The 21763-nt window shown below is 39.5% G+C and overlaps 1 protein-coding gene across 3 annotated transcripts in view; it reads right to left on the bottom strand.

Annotated features, from left to right (window-relative positions):
• Positions 1 to 21763, bottom strand: part of LOC133652572 (adhesion G-protein coupled receptor D1-like) — a 103016-nt gene that overhangs the window by 1543 nt on the left and 79710 nt on the right. For all 3 annotated transcript variants that reach the window (XM_062051462.1, XM_062051463.1, XM_062051464.1), the window contains exons 16-23: positions 15751 to 15854; positions 13221 to 13332; positions 12994 to 13147; positions 8077 to 8143; positions 7819 to 7885; positions 7604 to 7695; positions 7400 to 7526; positions 2619 to 2660 (exon numbers count right to left, since the gene is read on the bottom strand). In XM_062051462.1, the coding sequence (XP_061907446.1) occupies positions 2619 to 2660; positions 7400 to 7526; positions 7604 to 7695; positions 7819 to 7885; positions 8077 to 8143; positions 12994 to 13147; positions 13221 to 13332; positions 15751 to 15854 (765 nt within the window). The remainder of the gene's footprint in view (positions 1 to 2618; positions 2661 to 7399; positions 7527 to 7603; positions 7696 to 7818; positions 7886 to 8076; positions 8144 to 12993; positions 13148 to 13220; positions 13333 to 15750; positions 15855 to 21763) is intronic.

The raw sequence follows: 21763 nt of genomic DNA, 5'->3' as shown, positions 1-21763 counted from the left end.
ACATTTTTAGAGTATAATAAGTCTCTTATTCTTTTTAATGGCATTGTTATTCTGAAGCTAACCAATAATAAATAAAATACTTCTTACCTTTAATGCGACTTCTTGAACAGGTGCGGTAGAAAACGGATGGATGGATTAGAATGCATGAGAATGTTTTATATTTTGAACGTTATTTTGAACACTGTGATTACCAGCGGGATTATTCGTTACTTATCGTGTTAAGCAATGCCAGCTAAGATTTATCTGAGAGCCAGATGCAGTCATCAAAAGAGCCACATCTGGCTCAAGAGCCATAGGTTCCCTACCCCTGCTCTAGACAAAACACTTCAAGTTTGTGGAAAATTCTGAGGAAATTGATGCAGCTTCAAAAACACAATGGGCCCCATTCAGCAATAAGTTCCTAACTTTTACTCTTATCTTTCTTCCTAAGTGATTTCCTAAGAGGAGTCCATTCAAATTCATGACGTGTTCTTAAACGCCCAAATTGTTCCCACCTGCTGTTCTTAAGTTGCTGAATGCCATATGGTTAGCCCGTGCGTGTCTATCATAATTTGTAGGGCTGTGAAGCTTTGGGTGTCCCACGATTCGATTCAATATCGATTCTTGGGGTCACGATTCGATTCAAAATCAAATTTTTTTTCAATTCAACACGATTCTCGATTCAAAAGCGATTTTTTCCCGCTTCAAAAGGATTCTCTATTCATTCAATACATAGGATTTCAGCAGGATCTACCCCAGTCTGCTGACATGCAAGCAGAGTAGTAGATTTTTGCAAAAAGCTTTTATAATTGTAAAGGACAATGTTTCATCAACTGATTGCAATAATGTAAATTTGTTTTAACTATTCAAAGAGCCAAAAATATGACTTATTTTATCTTTGTGAAAATATTGGACACAGTGTGTTGTCAAGCTTATGAGATGCGATGCCACTGTGACACTATTGTTCATTTTTCTTTTTCTTTTTTATAAATGTCTAATGATAATGTCAATGAGGGATTTTTATTTACTGCTATGTTGAAATTGTAACTAATATTGATACTGTTGTTGAAAATATAAATTTTTGTTTCACTCATTTTGGTTTGTTCTGTGTCGTGTTTGTGTCTCCTCTCAATTGCTCTGTTTATTGCAGTGTTGCTGGGTCGGGTTTGGTTTTGGAATTGGATTGCATTGTTATGGTATTGCTGTGTATTGTTTTGTTGGATTGATTCATTTAAAAAAAAAAAAAAAAAATCGTTTAAAAAAAAAGAGAATCGATTCTGAATCGCACAACGTGAGAATCGCGATTCAAATTCAAATAGATTTTTCCCCACAACCCTAATAATTTGCATATAAACACGCCCTCATTTCCCCAATATGCATATGTCAACACCCTTAATTCTGTAATTTTCATAGGTAAACACGCTTAATTCCCCATATAAGGGCACAATTCCGGTGGAAAAGCCGAACATCAGACACATGGAGAAAACACAAACGGATTACAGAACAGAAATTCGCATTATCCCACAGAGGGGAATACATAATGTCAAATCGTAAGTTTACGAAAGGGGGGACTGCTGAGGTAGCCCCGAAGCGGTCAAATAAATATTCGTCTCTTCGGGCGTGGTCATGGTCGTGAAATATGCGCTCCCTCCCCAGGGCACGATCTGCGGCATCTTGCAGTAGCAGCAAGAGTCTGTGCGTGTGTGTGTGTGTGTGCACGCTAACTGTATTTTGAAATGTCTACAGTATATATATTGCTCATTTTGCTATATGTCTGTCTGTTTGTTTGTCTTGTCTACATCTATCCATCTATCTATCTATCTATCTATCTATCTATCTATCTATCTATCTATCTATCTATCTATCTATCTATCTATGATATTAATGTAACATTAGACAATAGAAGTAAGGGAACTTGTCACACTTAAGAACAAATAGGCCACCCTAAGAGTGCTCTGGAGAACTTGTAGATTTTGTTCTTACCTATGAACAAATCCCAGCAAAGAAAACATTGGTGAATACAAAAATCTCCTTAAAAACTTCGTAAGTGGGCCAAAGAACAACATTTGTTCTTAAGAACGGTTGCTGAATGGGGCCCAATGAGCTTAGACTTCGTCTCAGTGTATCTACAAAGCCAGGATTAAACTTTAAGTCACAGTCTTTCTGGGATTGACTCCAGTGCTAACTCAACAAACTGTAAAAAACGCAGGTAAAAACTATTCAAAAGGGTTAAGGTTACTTTTCTTGTGTTTGACAGAGACATTTTGGGGCAACGAGGGTGCCAAATGACGACGTGTTCAAAGCAGAAGGCATAAAACGGCAGGTTTTAAGTTTCATGTGGGTCGAGGAGGAGGAGCCACAGTCACCCTTTACTGTGTACCTCTTGCTTGGCCACGGTATAAACCGTTTGCTTGCCTAACAGAATTGCTATTGTGACATCCAGTGGACACATTTAGAACAGCAGTTTCTTACGTAAAAAAAAAAAAACAAAAAAAAACAGCTAATTTTTATAATTGGCAAACTCATCACGCGGGCCAGAAAAATCCTGTTCGCAGGCCTGATCCAGCCCGCGGGCTCTACGTTTGACACTCCTGGCTTAAACAAAAGAAAACACACATCCTACATGTGAGCAAGCGTACCTCTGAGTTAAGAAGGCAATGGAACAGGAAGACAAAGAAACCCTAAGAAAAAAGAAAAAAGAACAAACTTTAGGAGTACTTTCAACTGCATGACATATTGGGAAAGTGCAATTGGGATTAGGGTTATTTGAGGGCAGTGGTTCTCAACTGGTACGGCTGCAGGACCCACAATCACCCATTAATGATGAGTGACGACCCAAATTGATCATCACTACACACAGAGACAAATATTTCAAAAATATATTTATTTCGTCTATGGTTTAGTTAAGTGTTTCTTAACAATAGGGCCCATTGGTGTTCCGCGAGCGCCCCCTGGTGGTTGCCCAAAAATATCTGTTTCTCAGCTGTGCTTTGTATAGACCAGGATTACTCAGTTGAAATACACTTTTCCACCACTTTTGGCAGTAATGGCAATATCAAATAAATAGAAGAAGTAGCTAAATTCATAGAAAAGTTTCTTAAGCGCAGAAATTATGACTAAAGTGGGGAAACTGTATTTTCTTTTGCGCTTTAATTTTATTGACAATTTAGTTAAGAAACATATTTATTATCCATTTAGTCTATTTAATTTAGTACAACATAATTGTAGATACATTTATATTTCGTCAGTTATTTATGTCCCTTCTTATGCAGTAAATTTGGTTAGTACTTGATTTCTAAATAAGCCTAAGGTTTATGTGTTGAATAAATAATGGTGTTTGTAATTAACAAATACTTTCATATCATTTGACAAGGTTGTAAACTGTAAGTAGGTTAGTTATTATCATTGAATACGATTGAAATGAAGAGTAAGATTACTAATTTAGTGTTAATATTTGAGTGGGCCACAGGCCCCTCTGTTGTGGAAAAAATGGGCCTCAATGTCAGAAAAGTTGAGAACCCCTGGTTTTGTTAATAAAAACACCCAAATTTGAAAATTGTCAAAAAGTTTAATATTGTTACTACACTGAACAAAAATATAAATACAACACTTGTTTTTGCTCCAATTTTTCACGAGTTGAACTCAAAGTTCTAAAACCTTTACTATATACACAAAATACGTATTCCTCTCAAATATTGTTTCCACATTTGTCTAAACCTGTGTTAGTGAGCATTTATTTGTTGCCAAGATAATCCATCCCACCTCTCGGGTGTGGCATATCAAGATGCTGATTAAACAACATGATTATTGCACAGGTGTACCCTAGGCTGCCCTCGATAAAAGGCCACTCTAAATGTGCAGTTTTATCACACAGCACAAAGCCACCGATGTCGTAAATTCGCATGCTGACTGCAGGAGTGTCCACCAGAGCTTTTGCCCGTGAATTGAATGTTCAATATTTCTACCATAAATCGTTTCCAAAAACGTTTCAGACAATTTGGCAGTACATCCAACCGGCCTCACAACCGCAGACGACGTGTAACCACACCAGCCCAGGACCTTCACATCCAGCAGGTGCACCTCCATGATCGTCTAAGACCAGCCACCCGGACAGCTGCTGCAACAATTGGTTTGTATAACCAAATAACTTCTGCAAAAACTGTGACAAACCATCTCAGGGAAGCTCATCTGCTTGCTCATCGTACTCATCGGGATCTTGACCTGACTGCAGTTTGTAACCGACTTGAGTGGGCAAATGCTCACATTCGATGGCGCCTGGCCGATGGAGAGGTGTTCTCTTCACGGATGAATCCCGGTTTTCACTGTGTAGGGCAGATGGCAGACAGCGTGTGTGGAAGAGTGGTTTGCTGATGTCAATGTTGTGAATCGAGTGACCCATGGTGGGGGTGGGGTTATGGTATGGGCAGGCGTATGTTATGGACAATGAACGAAAGTGCATTTTATTGATGGCATTTGGAATGCACAGAGATACTATGACGAGATCCTGAGGCCCATTGTTGTGCCATTCACCTGAGACCATCACCTCATCCCAGTTCTTGCATGACCAGCATACGGACGTGTCACCCATTGAGCATGTTTAAGATGCTGGGGATCGGCGTATACGACAGCGTGTTCCAGTTCCTACCAAAATCCAGCAACTTCGCACAAACATTGAAAAGAAGTGGACCAACACTCCACAGGCCAAAATCAACAACCTGATTGACTCGATGGAAAGGAGATGTGTTACGCTGCATGAGGCAAATGGTGGTCACACCAGATACTGACTGCTTTTCTGACCCCACAGGCCCCCAATAAAGCACATTTCAGAGTGGCCTTTTATTGTGGGCAGACTAAGGCACACCCGTGCAATAATCATGCTGTTTAATCAGCATCTTGATATGCCACACCTGTGAGGTAGGATGGATTATCTTGGCAAAGAAGAAATGCTCACTAACACAGATTTGTGAACAATATTTGAGAGGACTAAGTCTTGGGAAAAATGGGAGCAAAAACAAGTGTTGCGTTTAGATTTTTGTTCAGTATACTCGTTGACGCTCTCACAACAAAATATCCGTACAAAGTCCTGTGAAACACTAAAAACAGGTCTGCTACCCCCACCAGTTTAAGAATCACTGTCTTAAAGGGGAACTGCACTTTTTTGGAAATTTTGCCCATCATTCACAATCATTATGAAAGACATGACAGTTGTATTTTTTTTTAATGCATTCTAACTCGTAAATAAAAGTCTGCTTACAGCGGAGCCAATGGGAGATCCTCTACACCGCCAATAAACATCCAAAAAGCGCCAACAATACTCCATTTGCATTTCGTGACTTAAATATTAACCAAATATGAGTGATAGTGTTATCATAAGCGCTAACGCAGACAAACTATTCACAGTGGCAACGTGATCACTAGCTTGTGTGCCAATGTTGACATGATCGACTGATGAGCTGCTTCTTCGTTTCCTTGCTCGTCAAAAACTTTATTGTAGATCATAAATTATGGCTCTCATCTGGATAGTAGAAGGACGAGGACGCATTCCGACAAGTTGGTACACTTTGACAGCCAATTTAAAAAAAGACGCTTGGTTCACCCCCTTTTTCTTCGCGAGGATTATGAGACATCCTTAATCTAAATGGGAATATACACTATATTGCCAAAAGTATTAGGCCACCCATCCAAATAATGAGTATCAGGAGTCCTAATCACTTGGCCCGGTGTATAAAATCAAGCACTTAGGCATGGAGACTGTTTCTACAAACATTTGTGAAAGAATGGGCCTCTCTCAGTGATTTCCAGCGTGGAACTGTATAAGATGCAACCTGTGCAACAAATTCAGTCGTGAAATTTCCTCACTCCTAAATATTCCAAAGTCAACTTTATTATAAGAAAAGTGAAGAGTTGGGGAACAACAGCAAGTCAGCCACCAAGTGGTAGGCCACGTAAACTGACAGAGAGGGGTCAGCGGATGCTGAAGCGCATAGTGCAAAGACTTTCTGCACTGTCAGTTGCTACAGAGCTCCAAACTTCATGTGACCTTCCAATTGGCCCACGTACAGTACGCAGAGAGCTTAATAGAATGGGTTTCCATGGCCGAGCAACTGCATCTAAGCCATACATCACCAAGCCCAATGCAAAGCGTCGGATGTAGTGGTGTAAAGCACGTCGCCACTGGACTGGAATCACGGTTTTCTATCTGGCAATCTGATGGACGAGTCTGGGTTTGGAGGTTGCCAGGAGAACGCTACATTTCGGACTGCATTGTGCCGAGTGTGAAATTTGGTGGAGGAGGACTTATGGTGTGGGGTTGGTTTTTCAGGAGTTGGGCTTGGCCCCTTAGTTCCAGTGAAAGGAACTTTGAATGCTCCAGGATACCAAAACATTTTGGACAATTCCATGGGATGGCACTTCAAGTTCATATGTGAGTAAAGGCAAATACTTTTGGCAATATAGTGTATCAACATCGTAGCAGTCGGCATCCAGCAGACCATGTACAGTAAGTGATGTTTTATTATGTTTGTTGGCTTTCAGGAAGTCTGCATTGAGTAGTAATCAGCGATGTAGTTGAACGTTTTTGAAATTAATGCGCCGCCTATGCTTAAAATGATCAAAATATGCACAGTATTTTTCGGACTATAAGTCGCAGTTTTTTTCATAGTTTGGCCGGGGGTGCGACTTATACTCAGGAGCGACTTATGTGTGAAATTATTAACACATTACCGTAAAATATCAAATAATATTATTTAGCTCATTCACGTAAGAGACTAGACGTATAAGATTTCATGGGATTTAGCGATTAGGAGTGACAGATTGTTTGGTAAACGTATAGCATGTTCTATATGTTATAGTTATTTGAATGACTCTTACCATAATATGTTACGTTAACATACCAGGCACGTTCTCAGTTGGTTATTTATGCCTCATATAACGTACACTTATTCAGCCTGTTGTTCACTATTCTTTATTTATTTTAAATTGCCTTTCAAATGTCTATTCTTGGTGTTGGGTTTTATCAAATACATTTCCCCCAAAAAATGCGACTTATACTCCAGCGCGACTTATACATGTTTTTTCCCTTCTTTATTATGCATTTTCGGCCGGTGCGACTTATACTCCGGAGCGACTTATACTCCAAAAAATACGGTAAATATATTTTTTTTAATTATAAATGTGCCCGTTACTACATTACATATATACTTACATTATGTATATAAAACCCTAATGGAGGTGTTTGGATGTTTTTTTAAGGACTTTATCTGCAAAATAGAGCGGCTCCCATAGGCTCCATTGTAAGCAAACCTTTGATGGCATTTATTTACTATTTAGAATGCATTAAAAAAATGACATCCGTCGTCATATCTTTCAAAATGGTTGTGAACGATAGGCAAAATGTTCCCTTTAAGGTACTGTATCTTACCTGCAAAGAGTTAAAGACTGCAAAGATATAAAGGAATGGCAGGGAGTGTGTGTTGACAGCTAAAACGCCAAAGATCCAGGAAATGCCGAGTATGGGCAGGAGCACTGCTACAGCCTTTGCAGTGAGCCTGAAGAGTTAAACCACATTTACAGAATCAGTACTAAATAGTTGACTATTGTTAATAAAAAGGGAAAACAGACTCACTTGACTGCATTGGCATCCCCATGAACTTTGTAATTCTCTCCGCTGATACGAGAAATGATTCTGGTCACCGATATCAAAATGCCAATGTTTACCTGGTGATCAGAAAGGAAACTTGAAAAACGACATCTGGTTTCAGCTGAAAATGAAATCAAGCGTTGAGGTATTAAAGTGCAAGAAAATGAGGAATGTAAATAGAAAACATGTAACTTTCTGACCACAATGACACACAGAGCTGGAGCCACAAATGCCCAAATGGCGCCATTCTTCAAGGACAGCCAGCAGCTGACAACACAGACATGATATGTTAATTATTATTTTAGTGCGTTCCAGTGGAAAACAATAGACCGCTTCCACTCTAATAGCCTTCCATAGGTGATGATGCAATGCTACTATAAACTGGAATGGAGTACATTTTGATGAAGAACACATTCTCGGTCATTTATTTTTCCGTCCAACAAGCAGATTACACATACTTGTCAACCGCGCCGTAACTGTCCAAAGCTGATGTCATGGACACCACGCAGATCACCAGGGGAGAGCCTGATTCAAAAATACAAATAAATATACTGTTGCAAAATCATCAGGGAAAAAAAAAACATTCTTTAACTGGAATATAGTGAAAAAGAAAAAATACATTTTTCACATTTTCAACACTGACCAAAAATAAAACTTGCATTGATTTCAACACATAATCAAACTGCTCTTTAAGTGCAACATAAGAAGGCAAGTGTGCGTTTGCCAAGGAACTATTTCCAGATGCTGATAATTCACTTTTTCGGTGCTGAGAAACACATTAAGTCACGGTAGATGACACGAAAAGTGCAAAATCTATACCGAGGGTCAGCAACCCGCGGCTCTAGAGCCACGAGCGGCTCTTTAGCGGCGCCCTGGTGGCTCCATGGAGCTTTTTCAAAAATGTATGGAAATGGAAAAAAAATTGGGGGAAAAATATATTTTGTGTTGTAATATGGTTTCTGTAGGAGGACAAACACGACACAAACCTTCCTAATTGTTAGAAAGCCCACTGTTTAATATGTTTGTGTTTATGCTTCACTGATGAGATTATTTGGCCAGCAGCGTTTTGTCCTACTAATTTCAGCGGCCCTTGAACTCACCGTTGTGTGGACTGTGACTCAACAGTTTGTTTACATGTATAACTGCCATAGAAAGACGTGTTTTACGCCACTCCTTCTTTGTCTCATTTTGTCCACCAAACGTTTTTTGCTGTGCGTGAATGCACAAAGGTGAGCTTTGTTGATGTTATTGACTTGTCGGAGGGCTAATCAGGCATATTTGGTCACTGCATGACTGCAAGCTAATCGATGCTAATATGCTATTTAGACTAGCTGTATGTACATATTGCATCATTATGCCTCATTTGTAGGTATATTTGAGCTCATTTAATTTCCTTTACTTATGTCCTCTGTGTATTTAATTTATTTTTCCATGTTTCATGACACATTATCTGTATGTAATATTGGCTGCATCTCTGATAGTTGTTAGTGTGCCATGTTGTTCCAGACCACAGCAAACGTTACCCAGCTTGCAAAGATTGTAATACGTCCACTAGAAGAAGACAGCCTGACGTTTCCTTTAACTTTGACACACACATCTATACCTTAGGCCATTCTAAGAAAGGTCATTTCCAGGAGTTATCTCACCCTCTGAGAAGTTTTAATGTTTTCCAATGTTGTAAAAATGTGTAGCATAAATATTACATTTCAACATTTCTGTCAACGAAGATTTGCGTCAGCCTGCGACACATAGTCATTTTGATAGTAGGCTAATATAGCTACGGACTTTCGGACTATAATGTGCAGTAATGTTATATGTGTATATGTATATATATGCATATGTATGGGTATGTGCATGTGTGTGGATATATACATATATATAGATACATATCTTCTTTTTTATCTTTTTTTACTATTTATATTACTAAATTATTGTGTATGCACCTTAGGGGATCTGCTCCAATTTCGTTGTTCTTTGAACCTGTTCACTGTAATAATGACAATAAATCTCTATTCTATAATAGACACTTACATCATGTGTTGTCTTCATTATAACACTTATATAAGACTTTTAAAGTCATTTTGATAGTAGGCTAATATAGCTAATTAGCCACTTATATCATGTGTTGTCTTCATTATAACACTTATATAAGACTTTTAAAGTCATTTTGATAGTAGGCTAATATAGCTAATTAGCCACTTACATCATGTGTTGTCTTCATTATAACACTTATATAAGACTTTTAAAGTCATTTTGATAGTAGGCTAATATAGCTAATTAGCCACTTACATCATGTGTTGCCATCATTATAACACTTATATAAGTCTTTAGATTTTTTGCGGCTCCAGACCGATTACTTTTTTTGTATTTGTGGTCCAATATGGCTCTTTCAACATTTTGGGTTGCCGACACCTGATCTGTACAATCAGATCACTGTGTCACTATTGGATGTTATGTCACAGTTGATATTGCCCAACATTGTACTGTACGTTGGTACTCATTGTCAAGCTCAAAGGTTCCTTGTACAGTGAGAGTGAGATAAACACTCTGCAGCCTCAATCAAAGATCCTTGTTATTTACTTGGAACGTTTACAGTGGGCATACATACAGTATGTCCCTCTCAAACCACTATAATTTACATTTCGACCACAAAAAACGACTTAAGGAAGTTGTAAAAAAAAGGGATAATTTTGCCACTAATGGGTTCCGCATGTGGAGGAATGGTATACAAATATCCAATAGTCCTTTTAGTTCCTCTAAGATTCAAGGCAAGGCAATTGGATTGGGATTTAACGCAGATGTAGTTATTTCCCTTTTTTACGAATAATGTTTGACCAGAGAGGTATAAAACAAAGAAGGACAAAGGGTCATATGTGCTTTAGAGTGTAGCTAGTAACTGATGGGGCCCTTCCACTGGAAGAGGAATACAGTAGATCCTTCCCCATTCGTGGCTTGGCATTTATTTGACCTTGCGAGAGCAGAAAAAGCAAGCGCAGTATAAAAAGTAGCGTAGCATGAGCTACAAGCGCCCCCGTTTAACTCGCGGAAAAAGTGCAGAACTGCCTACAAGTTTGTAAATGGTGGAAATCGGTAAAAAATGTTTATTCATGATCAATAATGTTAATCCTGATTTTGTCATTGTGTTGATTAAGGGTGATGGGTCAAATGCAGAGAATAATTTTGCCACACCTAGTGTGTGTGTGACAATCATTGGTACTTAAACTTTAAATTTAACTTTAATGAATATGATTACAACATTTAAGTATTATATTTGTTCAATTACTCTAAGTGTGTTTTTTTTTGTGGACATATACCACAATAATATCTTGCCGTGGCCTTGATACCGTGATAATATCATACCGTGAGATTCTGACACCGTTACATCCCTTATAACCATCTATTAATAGTAAATTAGCAAGTATATGAATAATAGCTTTGAAAAAATAATAAGTAATACATGGAAATGATGCAATATGTTACCGCATACGTCAGCAGCCAAATTAGGGGGATTTGTATACCGTTTTGAATTGCTTTTAAGATTCATAATTATTTATATGCCAAATAATATATTGTGATGTATATCGTCGTTGCAAGAAGCTTTGATATATATCACAATATAGATTAAAGGCCACATCACCCATCCCTAAGTAGGGATGCATGATAATTATTGGACCGATACCTCGATATAAGGAATTATGACGTCACTCCGATAATCTGATAAAAATAAAAAAAATAGCTCAGATAACCGATTAAAGAAATCAAAACTTTCCAATGAGACGAATTTACCCATGCTGTGCTGTAGGTGGGTTAGGGTGAACAAATCAAGTGCTCCTACCTTGTAGGAGGTTCCAAACTTCCCCTAAGATCACTACATTCAAATCTACTCTTAAAAAATAATGAATAAATATTAAATAAAAAATAATAAATAAGTTATCTGTTTTGAGAAGCAGGACGTTATATTGAAGAACAAAATATTGTGCAGCCCTCGATGCAATCAATGAAACATGCCACCATCGTTATCGATCAATCAAAACATGTGGAAAAGTAAGCCAACAGTGTTATCAATTGATGCGAAGACGCCGATCGTGGTTTTGAAAAGCCAACACAGGACTGAGGATGTTGTTATTATTCAGCTTTCTTGAGGTGGGAAACATGTTTGTGGAAATAGGACAAACTAACCAACTTAGTCAGTAAATAATAACTACTTTGAAAGTAAATAACTCCTCTAGCTACTATTTCACTACATTTATCTTTGTTGTGTACACAGCTTTTTGATTTAAACATATAATATTTGCGTTTTAATGTATAAGAATGGTTATTTACACTCATTAGATATTTTTACACACAAAAAGAGCCACCATTTTCCCTACTCTGATCCTAGGTTATGGGATAATTATCAGCACGACGTGTGTTACTATGTCACAATGAAAAGAAAAAGTACAGTCCATTCAACTTTAAGGTAAGACAGAAAGTACCGTATTTTTCAGACTATAAGTCGCTCCGGAGTATAAGTCGCATCGGCCGAAAATGCATAATAAAGAAGGAAAAAACCATATATAAGTCGCACTGGAGTATAAGTCGCATTTTTGGGGGAAATTTATTTGATAAAACCCAACACCAAGAATAGACATTTGAAAGGCAATTTAAAATAAATAAAGAATAGTGAACAACAGGCTTGTGTACGTTATATGACGCATAAATAACCAACTGAGAACGTGCCTGGTATGTTAACGTAACATATTATGGTAAGTCATTCAAATAACTATAACATATAGAACATGCTATACGTTTACCAAACAATCTGTCACTCCTAATCGCTAAATCCCATGAAATCTTATACGTCTAGTCTCTTACGTGAATGAGCTAAATAATATTATTTGATATTTTACGGTAATGTGTTAATAATTTCACACATAAGTCGCTCCTGAGTATAAGTCGCACCCCCGGCCAAACTATGAAAAAAACTGCCACTTGTAGTCCGAAAAATACGGTAAACCTAAAAGTACTAAATTCTAAAAACTACACAGAAAGTGGTTTAAATGGGGAAACGATGCTTTAGCAACAAATCCAGCAGTGGACGCCCTCTCACAAGTCCATCCACTCAACATTTTCCAGCTGGAAGATGCTTTAAAAATTGTGATGTTGTGTAACTCCAGTTTTAATAGGTACAAAACGTCGTACGTCATGTGTAAAACTGAATTTTAAATGGGTTTAACGACTGTGAGAGGCATATTATTGGGTACATATATCAAAAGTTGGCATTTTTTTGTGCTTTTTATTGGTGCTGGGCGTACCGGAAACGTAAACCCCGCAAATAGCGGGGTTTTATTGTATAGGCAAAATATAATATAGCACGCACTTCTGGGTACACTTACCCCAACCGATGCCATAATAGTAGATGTGTTTGCTGCCCTCCGAGCCAAACACCTTGACCACCATGCTGTAGAGGTGAAGACCCTCCACGAGCATCCAGGCGAATGCGCTCAGAAAGAAGAAGTGAAGCAGGACAGCCATGATCTTGCAAGGCAGCTGGCACAGGGGATAGAAGCACCGGTCAAAATCGTTATCGTTGTCGTTGCTATCACCCTCGTGATGTAATCACCGTGCCCGGGTCGAAGCTGGCGCTAATGAGCAGCAGGATCTCAGCCACCAGGATGGCAAAAGACAAGTTGGCATGGATGTGGTAGCGCTGGTTGCGGATGGTACTAACAGACCTGCAGAACAACACGGAATAACATCATGCATGTTTGCATTTATGGGATACACTGTAGCACTGAACGTGTAGTACTATAAACATAATAGTACACCATTTGTTATTACGTCTGCTCTTCATGTTATATTGCTTGCACAATTGACCTTGATTGTTCAAAACATTCACTTGCTTCCGGAATTGACTGTGCAATTGCGTCACATGTGCATAGTTGTTTATCTTGTAAGGGAACAGGAGTAACAAATGAAATGTACACCTCACAAACAGCAATAAATGTGTTATTTATCATAAGCCAGTGGTACGGGTAAAGAAGTACTGTACATGGAGTATCATGGGTTGTTGTTGCATTGTGTGTAATGTTACAGTGGTCAAAAATATTAAAAAATGTTTGTTCAATAAAACCTATGTCTTGTTTTTAATGGATTCTATGGTAGTAACTAGATCCACTCGACGTCCACCACATCTGCGGTGCCCTCCAAGGTTTCTAGTTGTATCCCATTGGGTTGAGTTTTTTCTTGCCCTGATGTGGGATCTGAGCCGAGGATGTCATTGTGGCTTGTGCAGCCCTTTGAGACGCTTGTGATTTCGGGCTATATAAATAAACTTTGATTGATTGATTGATGTTTTTAATGTTGGTCATTGTGGTGGTACTTGGAGAGCCAAGTGTTTTCTGGGGGGGTATTTAATGAAAAAGGTTTGAGAACCACTGTCATAAGCAAAACAAACAAACAAAAATATTTTAATAAATATAGCAAAATAGAATTGCTATAGTTCAATTATAAATATAGTATATTTAAAATATTTCAAAAGTGCACCTGATAGAATTAATTGTAGTACTAAATGCATAACATAACCAGAAATCATGATAATAATTAAAGATACAATTATTTTTTAATTTACTATCCCTAAATATCTAAAAGTATTCATATTCTCTTCATGTCATATTATGCGCCTTCCAGTGCTGTTGTTTTTAGTTATACTTTGTATCCAATCAGAATTCAGCTAGCTTATGTTGCCATGCTGTACGAAATCTGCAAGAGGTCTTCAGAATCAACAATGCGGGCGTCCGAGCACTGTAAGCAATCTGGGACATACAGTTGATAGATAATTACGATAGTTAATCAGATCAAGAGTTGTTGTCAGTAAGGCCTTCTAGCTGGCCTCACGTTGAACGTGACATTTACGCTTCCTGTGATTGGATACTCTTCGGGACAGTTAGCGGATGAATTTGAGAACATAGAGTTGAGAGACAGTTGCGATAGCCAATCAGATCACAAGTTTTTGACAGTAGCCTATCTAAGTAGCCTGATGTTAACGAGACTGTGATTGGATACTCACTTGTCATTCCAAAGTGAGTATCCAATCACAAGTTTCAATTTAGCATGAACCAGGAAGTGTTGCGCCGTAGCCAGACCGGGATAGCAGAGAAGGAGAGCAAAACGTAGATTAGGTGGCAGATATTTATTTGCAAGGCCATTTTCAAGAAGGATATATAAAGAGAAACTACATCTCGTGAGACGATGTCGGCCAACCCCGGAAGCTAGCTCAGCTGTTCTGGCGATGAAATGCTCGCCGTTTCCACTCGAATAAGTCGACGACGAGGCGGCGTCGAATAGGTCCCACTAATTGTGAGCTAAAATATTAATTTTTTTCACTTTTATTATGTTTTTTGCAATTTTAATTTTGACAGTACCACATGAGATATGTTTTAATTGCTGATGCGTTTTAATTGATTTTTAAATGCGCCAGAAAATAACACGTTTTGTACACTGTTGATGTGATGTACCATGAATTGATTTACGTGGACCCCGACTTAAACAAGTTGAAAAACTTATTCGGGTGTTACCATTTAGTGGTCAATTGTACGGAATATGTACTGTACTGTGCAATCTACTAATAAAAGTTTCAATCAATCAATCAAAATTCAATGCCCAGTAGGGCGTAAATGTGTTCCTGCATAGTATTTCTCCTGCAATGGTCATGTGGTGACATCAACTATGGTATTTTGAGAGGTAATCTTTGAAGTCGGACATCACTGAAGGCCTAGGTGGGAAATGACGGCCCGCCACTAACTAAATGTCCCCTGGCATTAAAAAGGAATTCTGATATGGTTAGAATAAGATATACTGTTTAAAAAAAATGCTAAAAAGTAAAGTACTAAAGTAATGCACAATCCTCCGGTAATGGTCAAATATTACAATGTTCAACTGAAACATACCGAAAGCTATATACTTCCTTGTCCTGTACTGTATGTACAGTACTGTCAACAACTGACTTCATTGCCAGGTTATATAAGTCATGTGACTCAGCTGATTCAAAGCAGGGTGTTTTTGCTTGACATACAACTAGAGGAATATTTAGAGTTAATAAATAACAACTGATAAAGCGGTGAAAAAAAAAAAAAAGATATATATATACTCACGACAGGACTGCAAAAGTAACAAGAGTGATGGCCAGACAGAAGATGGAAATGGAGCAGCCGACATAGCCAATGGTTGACAGTGCCACCTGATGGCCTGTTGTGAGCTGTGCACATAGACAAACCACAGAAAATGAACGTCAATACTGTATTTCGTTCTCGAGTTAGTTCAGATGGCACAAACAATACTGTTTTTCTGTACTAGCAATATTTCTTTATGTAGTCCCAAAGAGCTTACAACTTTTCGTGTCTTTGAAGCATGTGGTTTTATGACAGTTTCCCATTTGTTTACACAGTCTTTTGCATTGTCGTTGAACTCTGCGAGATCTTTTAAGCTGCACTGGTTGGGTAGCAGAGGACAGACAAGGCAGTGCTGCATCGTGTGGTCCTCTTCTCCGCATTCGCAGGTGGTTGGGCCGGTTTTGTAGCCCCATCTGGCCATAGCAGCTTTTGATTGCCCTGTTCCTGTTCTCAGGCGGTTTAGTGTCTTCCACTGGACCCATGGTGTTTCTGACCCGGGGGGCAGGTCTTCAGAAGGGGGGATTCCCATGTCAATAGGAGGGGGGGTCTTTCTCTAGTCTTTGTGTCCATAGCTGGAGTCTGGTTTGCTTTGTATAATTAAAAAAAAAACCTGTATACTAAAAAAACTATACACATTTCAACTGATTAAAATGTGTATTTTGATGTTACTATGCAATAATGATCATCAGAAATGCTATATTAAAGTACTCAATCCATGGTCCACATTGCTAAAACATTGTACTTCTTCAGTCGTACCCTTGTGCAAATACTTTTATTTTGGAGTCAAGGCTATTTTGAGGGCTTTGGGTTTGATACTCTATTAACCGTCTTCACATGTGCCTTGTCATTACCAAAGTAGAGCAGTCTTAGGCATCCTCAAAAAGGATATGTGGTACATTCCCTTGCAGCTGAAGCATGAGGCAGACCGCAAATTACAGACTGGCTGAGGAGGAAAGAATAGCATCAAATAGACGAGTGCATTTTAAACACAGCAGTGGACCACGGAACGCTTCTCTATTTAAAACATGCCTGCAGATTTGCTTGACCACGCTCCCGTGGCACATGGTTGTTCAACATCCCCCTCCATGCAGGTAATGTAAAGAAAAAAGTGTGTTGAAGAATGACAAAGCAGTACAGTGGCACATATTTGAGAGGGAATGTTTGTGTGTTCGTCCTCTGGAGGGACTGTGGTCTTTGAGGGCTGCACCACTGACCCTTGTAGTGACCCAAAGAACCGCATTCAATCATAGTTTTCGCCAGTCGTTCTGTATAAAACTGGCAGCCAAACCACCACAGTGATTGTGTAAGTCATACATTAGTTGTTACTTATAATAGACCTACTCTAGGGATGTTCAACTAAATTGTTTTGGGGGCCACCTTTCCAAAAAGACCAAAGGCATTCTTCTCCCTTATTACTCTTATTTTGTATATTCTGGAAATCAGGTGTCCTCGACAGTTGACATTTGATTTTGGTCTACACTATATTGACAAAAGTATTTGGCCACCCATCCAAATGATCAAAATCAGATGTCTTAATCACTTGGCCTGGCTACAGGTGTATAAAATCAAGCATTTAGGCATGGAGACTGTTTCTACAAACATTTGTGAAAGAATGGGCCTCTCTCAGGAACTCAGTGATTTTTAGCGTGGAACTGTCATAGAATGCCACCTGTGCAACTAATCCAGTCCGTGAAATTTCCTCGCTCCTAAATATTCCAAAGTCAACTGTCGGCTTTATTATAAGAAAATGGAAGAGTTTGGGAACAACAGCAACTCAGCCACGAAGTGGTAGGCCACGTAAACTGAGGATTATGAAACATCCTTAATCTAAATGGGAATATACACTATATTGCCAAAAGTATTTGGCCACCCATCCAAATGATGAGAAGCAGGTGTCCTAATCACTTGGCCTGGTGTATAAAATCAAGCACTTAGGCATGGAGACTGTTTCTACAAACATTCGTGAAAGAATGGGCCTCTCAGTGATTTCCAGCGTGGAACTGTCGTAGGATGCCACCTGTGCAACAAATCCAGTCGTGAAATTTCCTCACTCTTAAATATTCCAAAGTCAACTTTATTATAAGAAAAGTGAGGAGTTGGGGAACAACAGCAAGTCAGCCACCAAGTGGTAGGCCACGTAAACTGACAGAGAGGGGTCACCGGATGCTGGAGCGCATAGTGCAAAGACTTTCTGCACAGTCAGTTGCTACAGAGGTCCAAATTTCATGTGACCTTACAATTAGCCCACGTACAGTACGCAGAGAGCTTCATGGAATGGGTTTCCATGGCCGACCAGCTGCATCTAAGCCATACATCACCAAGTCCAATGCAAAGCGTGGGATGCAGTGGTGTAAAGCACGTCGCCACTGGACTCTAGAGCAGTGGAGACCCGGACTCTAGAGCAGTGGAAACGCATTCTCTGGAGTGATGAATCACACTTTTCCATCTAGCAATCTGATGGACGAGTCTGGGTTTGGAGGTTGCCAGGAGAACGGTACATTTCGGACTGTATTGTGCCGAGTGTGAAATTTGGTGGAGGAGGAATTATGATGTGGGGTTGTTTTTCAGGAGATGGGCTTGGCCCCTTAGTTCCAGTGAAAGGAAACTTTGGATGTTCCAGGATAGGAATGGGATGGCACTTCAAGTTCATATGTGAGTCAAGGCAGGTGGCCAAATACTTTTGGCAATGTAGTGTATTTATTGTGTCGGAGATAGAGCAGAGCCTTGCTGTTTTTAGGGACCTTCTGCAAAAATGTGAGCCTTGAACGAGTTTTTTGAACTGAACTCATGGGCTGGCAGCTGAATAGCCCATATAGAGAGGAATGGAACCTTGAGGAACACCACTCGTATGACTAAAGAAGTTGAATGCATGACTACTGACTCCATCTGAAGTAAACAAGCTACAGCAACACCTTAACGTTGAAAGAGCCATATTGGACCAAAAATACAAAAAACAAATCTGTCTGGAGCCGCAAAAAATGAAAAGCCGTCCGTATATAAGTGTTATAATGAAGGCAACATGACGTAAGTGCCTATATTAGCTATAAAAGCCTACTATCAAAATGACTATGTGTCGAAAGGCTGAAGCAAATCTTCAATGACAGAAATGTTGAAATGTAATATTTATTCTACACATTTTTACAACATTGGAAAACATTCGTAAAACTTCTCAGAAGGTGAGATAACTCCTGGAAATGACTGTCTTAGAATGGCCAAAGGCATAGATGTGTGTGTCCAAGTTAAAGGGAACGGCAGGCTGTCTTCTTCTAATAGATTTATTACAATCTTTGGCAAGCTAGGTAATATTTGCTGTGGTCTGGAACACCATGGCACACAAACAAATCTGAAATGCAGCCAATATGTGCCATGAGACATGCAAAACTAAATTATATACAAATAAGATAGAAGTAAAGGATATTAAATGAGCTCAAATATACCTACAAATGAGGCATAATAATGCAGTATGTGCATACAGTTAGTCTAAATAGCATGTTAGCATCAATTAGCTTGCAGTCATGCACTGACCAAATATGTCTGATTAGCACTCCAACAAGTCAATAACATCAAGAAAGCGCACCTTTGTGCATTCACGCACAGCATACAACGTTTGGTGGACAAAATGAGACAAAGAAGAAGTGGAAGATTTTACATGTAAACAAACTGTTGCGTCACAGTCCACACTATGGTGAGTTCAAGAACCACCGAAATTAGTAGGACAAAACGATGTTCACCAAATACTCTCATTAGTGAAGCATAGACACAAACATATTAAACAGTAGGCTTTCTAAAAATTATAAATTATAAATAAATGATAAATGGGTTATACTTGTATAGCGCTTTTCTACCTTCAAGGTACTCAAAGCGCTTTGACAGTATTTCCACATTCATCCATTCACACACACATTCACACACTGATGGAGGGAGCTGCCATGCAAGGCGCTACCAGCACCGATCAGGAGCTAGGGTGAAGTGTCTTGCCCAAGGACACAACGGACGTGACTAGGATGGTAGAAGGTGGGGATTGAACCCCAGTAACCAGCAACCCTACGATTGCTGGAAAGGTTTGTGTCATTTTTGTCCTCAAACAAAATGCTCCAGGGAGCCACTAGGGCGGCACTGTGGGTTGCTGACCTGCCTTATTTACACAAATCACATTATGGAAAAAATATATAACTGACGAAAAAAAGAAGACTTAAAGGGGTGCCTTGAAGAACGCGGCAGTTATGGGAATCACACGTTTGGACCTCAGTGTTCTATGTTTGCAAGCAAGATTAGCATGTCAATGTGTTTACAGTTTAAAGTTTCCCGGAACAACAAGAGAAATTGAGTGTTATTAGGAATTCATTGCGAAACAATTCATCTCCCAAGTTTTGAACTGAACCCGAGGGCTCGTATGGTGTCAGATTTGGCACCCGGGCTGCTAGATCAATAGTCCTGACCTACTCTGAACAATGGGCCAGCATTTGGGGATTTTGGATTAGCGTTAAACTGCAATTAACTGAGTAGATGAGTTCAATTGAGTTTCAGTTTAGGGGGAGCGGTTGGTGTATATTGTAGCGTCCCGGGAGAGTTAGTGCTGCAAGGGGTTCTGGGTATTTGTACTGTTGTGTTTATGTTGTGTTACGGTGCGGATGTTCTCCCGAAATGTGTTTGTCATTCTTGTTTGGTGTGAGTTCACAGTGTGGCGCGCATTTGTAACAGTGTTAAAGTTGTTTATACGACTACCCTCAGTGTGACCTGTATGGCTGTTGACCAAATATGCATTGCATTCACTCGTGTGTGCGTGAAAAGCTGTAGATATTACGTGACTGGACCGGCACGGAAAGGCAGTGCCTTTAAGGTTTATTGGCGCTCTGTACTTCTCCCTACGTCCGTGTACACAGCGACGTTTTGAAAAGTCATAAATTTTACTTTTTGAAACCGATACCGATAATTTTGAAACCGATACCGATAATTTCTGATATTACATTTTAATGCATTTATCGGCCGATAATATCGGCAGTCCGATATTATCGGACATCCCTAATTTCATATGATGAGATAAATAAGATGATCAATAAATTCAGAATGTTTACGGACAACACACTTTAGAAGATGTGCACCTCCGAAAAAGTGGAGACAAAATTGGTATAATGTCAATATATTTGTCTTGCTATGGCCTGCAAAGGCGACATGACAGTGTATCATTATCCTTCAACGTTGCTGCCAGCAAACTGTCTGCTAGTGATTGGCAACTAACGCGGTGCTTACTCAGTCTCTTGTTTCCCGTCCTGGCATCCTGTCATCTGATGTCCGTCAATCAGGACACCGACGTGTCCCTCTTCATTCTGCGGCTTTTGCATAGCAGATAGCAAAACAAACGTACAAAAACGAGGATAACATTTGGATCCAATTAGACCGAACCTGAGCTGATACGTTTTTTTGGGCCATTGATGCACTTGCTATGGTTACATATTATTGCCTTAATAAGGTTGAGATTGCTAATATGCAACAGATTTGGATGAGTGTTGGCTCGCTCGGTTGTGTCATGTTCTACCAGGCACAATCCCGTAGGTCTACTCTTCTTCCAAAGCCTCGCTCTGTGTCCAGAAACACATCATCACCATCGCCTGGTTTTTGTCACTGTCATCACAACATCCAGATTCTGTCATGAGCCTCCATGGCAGTTTTGTGCTTGTGTTGATTTTCCTGTGTTTAGTGTTATTTTCGTTCCACCGCTATTGATTTCTTGTTTGCACTTCCAGTGTGTTTTCATTTCCTGCAACTCCATAGCTGACCTGAGCTCTGTCTTCCTCACCTGTCCATAATTGGCAATCAGGACACCCCTCCCTCTGGTTGCCAGATAGGCTGCTTCTTAGACATACTTGCCAACCCTCCCGATTGTCCCGGAGACTCACGAATTTCAGTGCCCCTCCCGAAAATCTCCCGGGGCAACCATTCTCCCGATTTCCACCCGGACAACAATATTGGGGGCGTGCCTTAAAGGCACTGCCTT

The sequence above is a fragment of the Entelurus aequoreus genome, linkage group LG06 (assembly GCF_033978785.1).
Source record: "Entelurus aequoreus isolate RoL-2023_Sb linkage group LG06, RoL_Eaeq_v1.1, whole genome shotgun sequence".
NCBI lineage: Eukaryota > Metazoa > Chordata > Actinopteri > Syngnathiformes > Syngnathidae > Entelurus > Entelurus aequoreus.
This window is presented reverse-complemented; position numbering and strand designations above follow the sequence as displayed.